Genomic DNA, 13,329 nt, shown 5'->3' with positions numbered 1-13,329 from the left:
TCAATATCGCTAGCTATCAGAGAGATGCAAATTAAAACCACAATGAGATACCACTTCACACCAGACAGAATGGCCATCATAAACAAAGCAACAAACAGCAAGTGTTGGAGAGGTTGTGGAGAAAAGGGGACCCTAGTGCACTGTTGGTGGGACTGCAGACTGGTACAACCACTATGGAAAGCAATATGGAACTTCCTCAGAAAACTAAAAATGGATCTGCCTTTTGACCCTGCAATTCCACTGCTGGGACTCTATCCTAAGAATACTAAAACACCAATTCAAAAGAACCTATGCATCCCAATGTTCATAGCAGCACAATTTACAATAGCTAGGTGCTGGAAGCAACCTAGATGCCCATCAGTAAATGAATGGATCAAAAAACTATGGTACATTTACACAATGGAATTCTATGCAGCAGAAAGAAAGAAGGAGCTCCTACCCTTTGCAACAGCGTGGATGGAGCTAGAAAACATTATGCTAAGCGAAACAAGCCAGGCAGTGAAAGACAAATACCATATGATCTCACCTTTAACAGGAACCTAAATAACAAAACAAAGAAACAAGCAAAATGTAACCAAAGACACTGAAATAGAGGACAGGCTGATGGTGACTGGAGGGGAGAGAAGAGGGAATTTAAGGGGACAGAGGGAAGGGTTCACAGGAACAAACTTAAAGGACACATGGTCATAGACTAAGGGGAGGGTGGTAATGGGAGGGAAGTGGGGAGGGTGGGAGGGGGGGGACTGGATTGGGAGTAAAAAGGAGAAAACTGTATATGAACAATGATTAAAAAAAAGTGTTTAAGGGGAAAAAAAAAAGAAATAATAATATTAACAGCTAACTTTTATTGAGCCTTTACTATGTACCAAGCTCTGTGTTTACACTTTACAGGGATCATCTGATTTCATCTTTATAAAAACTTTATGAGGTGTAAGCACCATTATCCCTATTTTGCAGATGGTGAAATTTGAGACTTGAGGACATCAAGAGACACATATGAGGTCTGTTAGTAAGCCATAGATCCAGTATTTCAACTTGGACAGGGTAACTCTGGGCCTGGGCTCTTAACCATGGTATTTATACTGCCTGCCTATTATCCACTGAAAGTTTAGGAATAACCTGTAGATTGCCATTGTTTTTTAGTTCTCAAAGGAAGTGAATTAGTATCTTGAGTTACAAGACTGTTGGGAAAGCTGTTCGCTAGACACTTCAGGCCACAATATGGACCAATCTCAGAGAACATGAGATAATTCAGTGGGCCGTTTTGCCTCTCTTTTTGTTTGGGAAGTTTGTGCATGTGTGCGTGTGCGTGTGTGTGTGTGTGTGTTATGCACATGTACATACATGCAGATATAGGGAAAACTTTGAACTGGCTTCTTTCAATTTAGCTGGAAGTAAAATTGTTTGAACAAGTTGACCAAGATTTTGCAGAGAAACAGGTTTCTTAGACTTAGATTTTTCATCCTGGTTGGTGGAGTGTGGGATGGGCAGAATAGGAGGAGAAGATAGAAGGGGTAGAGAGAAGGTCTTATAGGCATATTTCAAAATTTATTTGAAGGGTAGAAATTGGGTCTGCCCTGGCCACCTTGTAATGTTGATTTTCTGGGACTTGGCTTGGAAAACTTTGGGCTCTCACTAATGTGTTTTGGCTCCATCTCCCAGGTATACTGGAAGAGGCCAATGAATGCAAATGGAGTGAGAATTTAGTTGGACCTTGCTGCCCTGTTATTATTACAGAACTTGAATATATAGACTCAAATTGCACTTTTAAAGAGAAAACCATGGATATCCTATCTTCCTCTATCAAATATCCTCAGAAATAGTGTGTGCAGGAAAAGCAAGGTTATTTTACTGATTGAAGATGATGTCAGACCCCTAGCAGTTGCTGTGATTAAAGCTGTGGGCAGATTAAAGGTTGCAGAGTTCATACCACTTTAGTTCTTGCACATGAGAACAGGAATATTTTCCTTTCATTTCTCTAATAAATAAATGGGGTAGTGTCTTCCTTTTTATGTTACTCTTAATGTGTAGATTAATGTAAGTTCTTTAAGAAAAAACATCAGCAAACTGGAGAGAAATCAAAGCTTTTTTTTTTCCTTAGGCTGAGTTCTTTTCCTCTTTTAAACAAAAACAAAAAAGGCCAGGGGGTGTGGTAATGGGGAGGGACAGTCTGTGTCTGATTGACATAAAATTATTTGGGTTTTCAAAAGGATATGAAAGAGAGAGGATAAAATTAAGGGAAGAGAGTAAGACTTTGGACAAGTAAAGTTTTCTTGGTGAGGAGCTAGGCATCAGGAGCAAGCCCATCAAGATTAACATGAAGAACCTAAATAGTATTGGCAAAGAATTATATGGTAGTTTTTATCCAGGGGTTCTAGTTTAAAAGACTTGGGCTGTTTTCTGCATGTTTCAGTTGAAAAAAAAAAAAAGACAACTTGTGTTCAGAATTGGACAATAGAAGCACAGTGGTTATTTGCCATAGCTGTGTCAACAGTCCAGCTTTGATTCCAATTACAAGTTCCTCTCTTTGAAATTAGGGAAGACACCCCCAAATAATTACCTTGTAGATTAGAGACTGTTTTGCTTTTGACTGTGATTACACATTGGGCTGAAACAAGGTGGAAAGATAGATTTCCATGTTTGCTCACTCTGTATCTGTTCAGTTTATTTTTGGCAATGTTGCAAGGCAATAATGTTAAATTAATCACTGTGTGGTTTTGTGGATTTTTTAAAAATTTGGATGTTTTGGACATGCTCTCAAAATACAGAGATGCATGTGTGCTTTGTTTGCATTGCCTTGCTCCACAAATGGTGTCTCTGGTGCAGGTTAAAGCCTTTCCTTTAAGTGATAAGAGTGAGTCACGGATAAGCCAGGACAGAAAATCAGTATGTGGATCATGTGAACACCACCTGAACACAAATGCCTGTTTGATAAACATTTTGGTGGGACCTGCAGGCCTTTTCTGAGGGACAAAATGGTATTTAGAACTGAGAACTATATCTCAAATCCATATCTGGTCAGTGTTTGCAGCTAATCTCTATAGTGTGAATCTAGTCTTTTCCTTTTGCAGAGATACTAGAGCTGTGCAAGTGCTGAGAAAGCAAGTGGGGGCATCCTCTTGAAGGACAAGGGTTGCTCCTATGCATTGAGAAGGGTAGTTGCCTTTGCTACTCCGGTAAGAATGAATGGGCCATTGATCAGATTGTAAGCTCTTTGAGGGCAGGAACTATATGTTATGTGTCTTTTGTATTCCTCATTGAGTTTAACATGAGACTGGCATATGTCTGGAATACCCAGTTTGCAATAGATACTTAATGACTTGGTTAAAAAGGAATTTGGGGTTGCTTCTGCCCATCTGAGGCTATAGCAGTTGAATCAGGAGTTCCACTGAGCACTTATCTTTGACCAAAAACCTACCTTTTGATGACTGCCTTTCCTTCTAGGATGTGGGGCAGTAAGCCTCACTCACCTGTCCTACCACTGATAGCAGTTTAAAGGTTGCACCCTAAAGGTCACAGTGGTTGTGGCTTCTGTCATCACCCGTCAATCCAACTCAGAAATGAAGCAGCAGCTTTTTGTGGCTGTGAGGCTAGAAAGAGCAAACTTTCAAGTCTCAGACCTGCACATTTCCACCTCCTGAAGACTGGCCAATCTCCTGAACATACTGCTAGATAGTGAGGTTCCTTTTTGTCCTGGTGGAAATGGACCCTGCCACTCATATAAAAGATAAGCACATGGGAAGACAAGTTATTCCCTTGGAAGGACTGGTTTGTTTAACTGTTGGCCATTGGTGGCAAAATGGAAACAACATTTTTATTTCTCCTCCCTCCCCTTCCTGAACATTTCAGAGTAACCACTGGTTGGACTTTGGCGGCACTTAACGTGAACCTGAGTGTTAGGGGAGAGGTAATCTGCTGTTGCGGTTTCTGGAGCTGCTCATAAGCAAGAATTCCCTATCCTGATCAAGGCTTTACGCCTAAAAGAAAGCAGAAATAGGTATGGATCATTGGTATATGTGCGTGTCTGCCTGTGTGTGTGTTCATGCCTGTGTGCATGCAGGGTGGGGTGGGTGTGGAATGGGAGGGGGTATTGTACTTCCTTCAGGGTCTGGGGCAGCTCAGTGTCTGGATTTTCCTGCCTTGCAGGAGGGTTTTATAAGTGATTTTTGTGTAACCATACATACTCCTGTTTCCACTGTGTGAGCAAGGAAAAGTGGTTTGGTAGTCATCTTTCCAGTTTTTAGACATCAAAAGAGATATATATGTTATACTTGTCAGCCTATCAGAAATTCCTAATCTGATAGTTTAAATACAGGAGTTTGAATGGGTCACTGAGAGGGAGGAAAAGAGAACTCGACTGCAGGTTGCTCAAACCCTTGGTGTACACTTCCCCCAAAATTGGATTAATGCAACTTAAAAGGGGCCTTTGCAAGGTTAACTGTGGGGTCAAACTACTCTGCCCAATAATTGGAAAGTAGGTAGCAGTAAGCATGCAAGAAGTGTGAAAGGAGAGCAGATGGCTTCTCTCCATCTACCATATACATCTTCTGGGTCACTCTTTCCCTGTAACATTAAAAGAAAGGGGTTCATGTTTCCAGAGAGACTGGAGGCTATTTAATATAGAAACCAGGGCCTTGGAATCAAAATTCCAGAATTCTGATCTAGGAACCTGAAGGTGGGTTAGATTGACCTTTATTGTGACTTTTTGTGTGACATCATGTCCATTATCCAATACTACTTAAGATCCTTAGAGTGAAAGTATCATTATTAAACAGTAATGTGAAATTGCAGTACATAATGTGAGAGACAGATTGTGTCCAAAGACTTTTTGAGCTTGTAATGAGTTTGTGTGTACTAATATACCATACAGAGTGAGAGAGAGACAGAGTGAGAGGTCACCTCTACTAATCTTCAGGTATGGGGACAAAAGACAATAAAGGAGGAATCAATTGTTTGGGTTATCCTGTAAAACCACGGCATGCTTAGAATTTGAATCTTGAGTTGTCTTACTACTATGTTTCACTCAATCCACATTACTTCCTTAAGAAAAATTAGTGGTAGGGAAAGGATATTATAATTATACCCTTTCCAAAAGGATGACCTTCTTATGTTTCAGTTTCTAAATACTGTCAGAGTCACAGTTCAAATGAAAGAGGGTTTTCCCTCTAAACTCATCCTACCCAACAACAACATCCCAAAGTGGCTGAAAGAGAAACTTTGTCAATAACGATTGTCCCAAGCCTTTCTCTTACTAAGCCAAGGAGCATCCAAAATGGACAATACAAAAAAGATTTGTGTGTGTGTGTGTGTGTGTGTGTGTGTGTGTGTGTGTGTGTGTTTCAGAGCTTTATGAGATCAGAGAAAATTATTTTCATTAAGCAGGGATCATTTCTATCTGGTGCAAGCCAAGCTCTCTCGACTTTTTATTTATATTGCTTATTATTTAGCATTTTATAACTTCCTTTACATACTGAACTGCTTTACAGATCCTGTCTATGAGGTAACTTCTCTCTACTGTCCTGCCTACACTGCCTCAGCCATAAGAGTTGGATATTTTTTTTATTTAAATACAATACAGAGAGATAAACATTATAAGCAAGGACCTAGGGAATTTGTTCTCTATGATTACTCTACTTGACTGCTCCAGGCTTTCCCAGTCCTCTCAGTAGTTAAGTCAAGATTGAACATTTAACCCATGCTGAAAGTGAAACAGGAAACAAAGCTGCTTATGCCTCCAAGTTCCTCATCATATCAATGCTAGAGTCAAGAGTCACAAATAATTAATCTATTAATTCTAGATTCAATTTTCTGTATCTGCAATGGAATCCTCACCCCAAATACCCATTTTCTTCCCCTTTAGAGGAATGATTTATCCATCAACTGAGTGTTAAGCTTCCTGTTTCCCCTTCCTAGGTCAAGGGCAGCCCAGGTGCCCAATTTCTCTCTCTCTTCACAAGGCACCACCGGCAATAGAGATGAGAAATTCTGAAGAACAGCCAAGTGGAGGAACCACAGTGTTGCAGCGTCTGCTACAAGAGCAGCTTCGCTATGGCAATCCTAGTGAGAATCGCAACCTGCTTGCCATACACCAGCAAGCCACAGGAAATGGCCCTCCTTTCTCCAGTGGCAGTGGGAACCCATGTCCTCAGAATGATGTGTTGAGTTCCCAGGATCACCACCAACAGCTTGTGGCACATCCTGCTAGACAAGAACCCCAGGGGCAGGAAATCCAGTCAGAAAACATTATCATGGAGAAGCAGCTCTCCCCTCGTATGCAAAATAATGAAGAACTCCCAACCTATGAAGAAGCCAAAGTCCAGTCCCAGTACTTTCGTGGCCAACAGCATGCCAGTGTTGGAGCTGCTTTTTATGTCACTGGAGTCACCAACCAGAAGATGAGGACTGAGGGACGCCCATCAGTTCAGCGGCTTCATCCTGGGAAGATGCACCAAGATGAAGGACTCAGAGACCTTAAGCAAGGACATGTCCGCTCTTTGAGTGAACGACTAATGCAGATGTCTCTGGCCACCAGTGGAGTTAAGGCCCATCCACCCATTACCAGCACTCCCCTAGCCCCACCACAACCCAATGACATCTACAAGAGTCCCACAAGTTCCAGTGATTTCTACAAGGCTCAAGGGCTGCCTGCAAGTCAGCATAGCCTGAAGGGCATGGAACACCGAGGCCCCCCACCAGAGTATCCCTTCAAGGGCATGCCACCCCAGTCTGTAGTGTGTAAGCCCCAAGAGCCAGGGCACTTCTATAGTGAACATCGTTTGAACCAGCCAGGGAGAACAGAGGGACAACTGATGAGGTACCAGCATCCCCCTGAGTATGGAGCAGCCAGGTAAGAGAGTTCTCTTTCTATAATTTTCTGACCTCCTCCCCAACCAGCGTCTGCTGTGTGTTAGGAATCTGAAGGGAAGGAATGGGCAGGGGTTTGGGACAACAGACTCTGCAATGCATGGCTGGCCCCTGACTTAATAAATTTACTGCCAACCTGAATTTCTATCCATAATTAGCACTGCATTAACATTCCCTGAACTTTATAGGTTGAGTATGGCCTCAACTGCCTAGTGGATGATTTCAGCAGCTGTGTTTGCTGTTTCATCTCTTAGGATATTGAAAGAAGGGTCAATGTTCCATCTTGTGACTTATTAAGCCCTTTAGGAGCAGAAGCAAATTATCCTGAACTTTAATTTGTCTGGAATATCCTGTCACTTCTACTTATTTGCCTCTGCAAAGCTCTCATCACATATTTTTTGTGAACACATCTTTCTTAAGAATTACTGTGGTTCTTTTAAGCACCAAACAAACACCCAGATATTACTGTGGGGAAACTATACATATGTAGGTTCAGAATGTAACTTGTCAACTTGTCTTGTACTTCCTTTTAGTTTATGAAGTCTGCATTGCTTTATCTTTCTTTTGCAGAGACTTTGTTAGTTGCCTATTATGTTTTTAGATATCTAATTTAAATTTACATCATATTATATAGAAATTTTGGTTGTATGCTAAAATATAGAAGACAAAATACACCCAAGTCTTTTGTACCACTTGCTGTTAGTTCAGGAGTACTGTACTGTTCCATATATTTAGTTCTTCTTAAATATAGAAGTGGGCAAAAGTAGGCTTATAGCTGTGAGTGTGTGAAAGATGGAGTTTGTTCTTGTATTATTATTTATTAATTATTGTATTATTTAGTTGTATTACGACTCCAAACCTGCTTTTGCCTATTCATGTATACTTCTGATTTATTTAAGGGCCAACTGTATCAACCAGACCTTAGATTCCATTATTTCGTTCATTGTTCCTATTGTTACTATTGGGACTGTGTCTGTGATCAGTAGTATGTCAGCATATGGGACAGAGGGAATGTTTCAACCATGGGAAACAAAGATGGAAGTCATGTGGTATTCCTGCTCTGTTACCATGGGTAATTATGGGTGGCCATGAGATTTGAAGTGCCTGGACCTAAGGTGGCCTTATCTATAAGGGATTCCTAGATTAGATCTGTTATCTCTTTGATGTCTCTTTGCCTCCTGTCTCCTTCTCATTCCTTTGGGGAAAAGCCTCTTGGCTTGAAGTTCTTCACTGGGTGACTCAGGAGACAAGGCAGTTATGAGGGTGGAGTAGAGGTCAGGTAAGAGCATGCCTCTGCATTTCCTGGTGTTTCATCATTTTCTCCTTCCAGATCCAAGTTTTTAGCTAGAGGCAATTCACTTTGGGCTCCACCCCTAACTTTTCCAGTTTAGGATATTTTTTCCTTAACTCAGGTTCATTTCCTAACCCTTTTTCAACCTTCTCTGTGCAGCTTTCAAAGAGCAGGAGCCTAAGTTCTGATAAGTGGCTTGGAACAGGAAATGGGGTAATAGACAGGGTCATCCCAGTTTAAATGAGAGCAAGAACCTAATTCCCACCTGCCCAATGAAACGGAAGACCCAGGGAGAGGTTGGTCTCTTGGATTGCTTAGTTTAGTGGAAACTTGTCCAAGCCAGCAAAATGTCAATGAAGCTGGTTTTTTTTGTTTTGTTCTTCCCATTAGTATGGAAGAGTCTGTGGGACTCCCTACCTACTGTATGTGTATGGGCTGATGTCTGTTGCTTTGTGTGAGGGGAGTGTGTTGGCTGGGGTGTGGAGCAGAATCCAAAGCCCCACTGAGCACATGGGCCCCCTTCCCAGGAAAGCTATTTTCAGAACTCATTCACCAGTATTGTTCATGATCTGAAATGGCTCCCACAGTGTTTAAAGCTAGATGGAAAAGTCCTTTGATCTGCCCAAATAAATAATAAGGAACCCAAAAAGGGATTTTTTTTCTTCCCATACTGATTAAACCACCAGAGAAATTTAGCTGCATCTATTTTACAGGAAGATACTGTATTTCTCTTCCCTCATGCATTATCTGTGGCTCTATTTTTCTATCCCCAAAAGCAGTAGAGCCCATGCTGATTACTCTCTCTTGAGCAGTATTTTAATACACAGCTTTGATCTAAAAGTTTTTATTTTTCCCTATGGGAGAGGAACAGGGTGCTTGATATGCTTGATGAATATTCAAACTTAAAAGATGCTCTGTGTGAAGTTTGGGTCTACATCAGGCAAATTCTGGCAATAAAATGTTTGCAGGGCATGGGACAAGGGAGTGAAACCTATTGACAAATAACTGGCAAGGGGAGGTAGTTGAATTGCATTCCAGAATGTACACTTTTAAGTGGTGATACATTTGTCCTCCTTATCTCCTTTAATAGGTTTGTGAGTACCTTTCCAAGTAACTGCTGCTAGCACCAAATAATTAGAAGACTAAATTTTTAGTTCTGTTTTTATTTTTTTAATTTTTAAAGATATGTTATTTATTTTTAGAGAGAGGGGAAGGGAGAGAGAAAGAGAGAGAGAGAGACATCAATATGTGGTTGCCTCTCACATGCCTCACCCCCACTGGGGATCTGGCCTGCAACCTAGGCATGTAGCCTGATTGGGAATCAAATTGGTGACCCCTTGCTTCACAGTCCGGCGCTCAATCCACTGCACCACACCAGCCAGGGCCTACATTCTTAGTTCTTAATCCACAAATTACAGATATGGATGCAAAGCAAGCTCTTTGAAAAAAGTGCTGTTCAAAAAAACTTTTGTTTGCCTTTCAAGGTACAGTGAAATGTTAGAGATTTGCTGTTAAAATGAACAAAAGGTTAAAAACAACATTTTTATTACTTCATCTTCCATATGCCCTCCTTCCCACTTAAAAAATAAATAACCTGAATGCTCAGATCTCCAGATAGCAAACCAGGCCAAGCAAGCCATGTGAAGAGTTAAACATTTTCTGAATCTTTGGCTTTTTAATTGCTGAGCCTATTTTTGGGATTTATACATTTATCAACTGCCTTTAAAAATTAAGTATTTTCTGTTTGTAAAACAGCCACCTCCTTTCAGTTGTTGAAATCATGCCCAGATCTGAGGTTTCTTGAAATCCTTGTTTAGTGGAATCTAAGGGTGACCTAACCCTGCAGTTCAGAGCAGAGCTGGTTGTGCAAGAGAAACAATAAAAAATTTGCAGCCCTCTCCTGGATTCACATATTTACCATCTCAGAGCCTGGAAAAGGCCCAATTTCTGTAGGGAGACTAAATTGGGTTCCAGGCTGTTGGTGGTACCTGCTCTGGTGAGAGTGTGAGGGCTTGTACACATGTGGGCCAGGAGTATGTAGTATGTGTGTGGGGGGTGGGTGATTGCATGGCTAGGGATGTGGGGGCCTCCAGTCAGTGAGGTAGCAGGGTGGAAGGTGCTATGTCAACCTAGTGGACTTACCTCTGCTATCCCTTTGTGTCTCTGTAAGCTGTCTATGTCTGGGAGGGAGTTCTCCCTGCTCTGGGGGGATGCTGATTTTGGCCATTGGCCTCAGTCCTGCATATATGCCCTTTTCCCTTTTCTGCAGAGCACTAGGGACCCATGTTGTCTTAAGAAGGGGCAAGATGAAGGGAGAGAAGGGGCAGGGAGGCAGGTCTGCGCTTCCATGGGATCATATGATTCTATTGTCTGCTCGAGGCTTGTTCCTGGTTAATATGCCAGTGGGCAGGAATTCATGCTGTTGTGCTGGGGAGTGTGCTACTAACCCAGCTACCACCTTTATTATTGCTGTTACTCTTATTACTTAATCTTGAGTGTATTTTTACTTCCTCTGACACCCCTCCAGCTCTCCCCTACCCTTGCCATTTTTCAGTCCTCTCCTCTAAGTAGGAACTTCACAAGAGTTAATGTGGTCCCGCTTTTTTGTGGTGTGTGGATGCTGGATCCCAGAGGGAGTTCGTTGCCTGGAGGGCTTTCTCTTCCTTTGCAACTGCCCAAGCCTTGCTTCATGTTTGCAAACCTGCCAGGGATGGACTCTCTTGGTTTTCCCAACACCATGGTGCACTAAATCGGCTTCCTTTTCCAGCCTGGGGAAACTGAGGGGTAGCTACCTTGACTCCACTTATCTCTTAGGCAGTGCCTAGAGTCATGGCCAGGGCCACTGCAGTCCTGGGCTTATTTGACTCTGAATGCCTCTTTTCACAGATTTTGTGGTCTTCTCCAGGAGGCTGTGAACCTTTACAGTGCATGGAGGGTCCATTCAGCATCCAGGCAGGAGGGAGACCAGTGGCCCATTTGTTTGAAGGAGAGGCCTAGGTTGCTCCTGGGGCCCAAGGGAGCTGGAGAGGGTGGGGAGGAAGCCCATTCAGAACTGGGCATTCAGTCTTTAAAAGAGAACATCTCCCAGGCCTTGGGTTTTCAAATTCTGACAATGAAGATGAAGGTTAATATGGTCATTTTTCCCTTAAATTTTGAAATTTTGAGGACTATATTGGAGACCATGAAATGTAAGCTCCTGTTTTCTGCCCAACATATTCAAAAGCCCCAATAAATCCTGGGACATTATATTTACCTCTAGGGAGAGGTAAATATAAATATAAAATCTCCATCCAGAAAAAGTCTAGCCATTTTAATATAAGGAGAAGAGTTTCTGTGACATGTAACCAATCAGCCAAGAAGAGTGAACTGGAATGGACATGTGTGAACAATGACAACTTCACTGTACTAGTCAGTGGGGGTGGTAGATGCTATTAAGTGAGCATGTGTACTGTGTGGCTGTTGCATTCAAAATGACTGAGTAAGTAGAGCAACAGATCTGCATCAAATTTTGTGTTAAGCTTGAATATTCCCCTGAAGAAACTATTCAGATGATTCAGAAGACCACGGCTATGGGCAACTGGTGACTGGTAGCTTCATCACAACAATGCGCCTGCTCAAACATTATGTCTTGTGCAGAGTTCTTTGGTGAAACATCAAATCACCCAGGTGACTCAGCCCCCCTATAGCCCAGACTTGGCACCCTGCGACTTCCGGCTTTTCCCAAAACTAAAATTACCTTTGAAAGTGATTTATATTATATATAATATCATACAATTATAATAATTATTATATATAATATTAGCTTTTCCTTGAAGAAAAAGAAGAGCACATAGTCAATTTTACCTTTAAGGAAACTAAGGATCCACAGTATGGAAAATGGAGAAAGACTCTTCCCCAAATAAGTTTACAAACAGCTCCCAGGCTTTTGATTGGATGAGTGCTTTGAGTTCTTGGAAAAAAGGTTATGTAAAGGTAGTAACTTTCCAGTTGTAATCATGAGAACCATGTAATTTTTTCTATCCACAAATAGTTCTCATGCCCTTTTCAAAACTCAGTAATTCTTTATAGTGACATGTATGAAATTTAAAAAATGTGGGGACACCAGAGGCATTGATGGGGCTAAGAGACAGAATCTAGGGCTTGAGCAGGTTTGAGGGCTCTGTTGAACATCCAGGTAATTGGGTATCCATGAGTAAGTGTTTGGAATGATTTTGTAGCTGTAAAAAGTCCTAATAGTGAGGATCTTTTGTAGGGAATATACAAATGAACAATAATGATAATTGGAATATGTATGGGAGGGATGTGCTTTAGCATCCAGAATATCAGTTAAAAGTTATTTGCTTCTGGTGACTTGTCCTGGTTTCACCATGAATTTTGCAATTTAGTGTAAAGATTAAATGGGTATCCCACATGTAAAATTACTAACAGGGTCAACCAATCTCACTGAGAGGTAGATAAGAGACTCTTTGTAATTCCTGTTCAGCTCCAAAATGAGAAGAGCCCAGTATTTTTGTCATTCATTTGCAACCTCAGGAATGAAATAGGCTCTTGCAAATAAAATAACTTGAGCGATGTTACACAGCTAGTTAGCAGTAGAAAAGATCTTTAAACTCTGTTGGGATCCAAATCCCATGCCTGTAGCCAACTGTCTTCCCTGGATGGACATATATCAACTACAGTACAAGCATCCACAGGATGTGGGAGTATGAGGTTCACTGGCCATGCTTGGGGTGGGGTGTATAAGCTTTTTGTCATTAGTGTATATTGACAGATATTCTTCCGGTAGTGGTGATGATGGAAGTGATCCATTCATATACTCTGATTGTTTCTCTTAATGGCTGGTAGTACGGTGTTAGGTATAAAAATGGGAGAACTACATTAAACAATGTACCAAGGTTCTCTTTCTGTAACTTTCTTTTTTTTTATATAAATATATTTTCTTTTTTTTTAAGATTTTATTTATTTATTTTTAGAGAGGGAAGGGAGGGAGAGGGGGAGAGAGAGAGAGAGAGAAACATCAATATGCGGTTGCTGGGGGTTATGGCCTGCAACCCAGGAATGTACCCTGGCTGGGAATCGAACCTGGGACACTGGTTCCCAGGCCGTGTGTAACTTTCTATAAGCAATAGGCTGGCAATCTGAACATCAGTGTGTGAAAATCCATATATTATGGT

The 13,329-nt window shown here is 41.5% G+C and overlaps 1 protein-coding gene across 4 annotated transcripts in view; it reads left to right on the top strand.

Moving 5' to 3' along the window:
* Positions 1–13,329, top strand: part of AMOT (angiomotin) — a 70,987-nt gene that overhangs the window by 17,846 nt on the left and 39,812 nt on the right. For 3 of the 4 annotated variants that reach the window (XR_006783274.1, XM_045817697.1, XM_045817695.1), the window contains exons 3-4: positions 3,850–3,997; positions 5,914–6,847. Coding sequence is in view for 3 of the 4 variants with exons in the window: in XM_045817697.1 (XP_045673653.1) it covers positions 5,976–6,847 (872 nt within the window). In the remaining variant the exon portion in view is untranslated. The remainder of the gene's footprint in view (positions 1–3,849; positions 3,998–5,913; positions 6,848–13,329) is intronic. The other variant, XM_045817696.1, reaches the window with a different exon arrangement.

The sequence above is a fragment of the Phyllostomus hastatus genome, unplaced genomic scaffold (genome assembly GCF_019186645.2).
Source record: "Phyllostomus hastatus isolate PE091 unplaced genomic scaffold, TTU_PhHast_1.1 phas_scaffold_28, whole genome shotgun sequence".
In the NCBI taxonomy this organism is placed as follows: Eukaryota; Metazoa; Chordata; class Mammalia; order Chiroptera; family Phyllostomidae; genus Phyllostomus; species Phyllostomus hastatus.
Note: the sequence above shows the minus strand (reverse complement) of the source record. Positions and strands in the feature narration are given on the sequence as shown.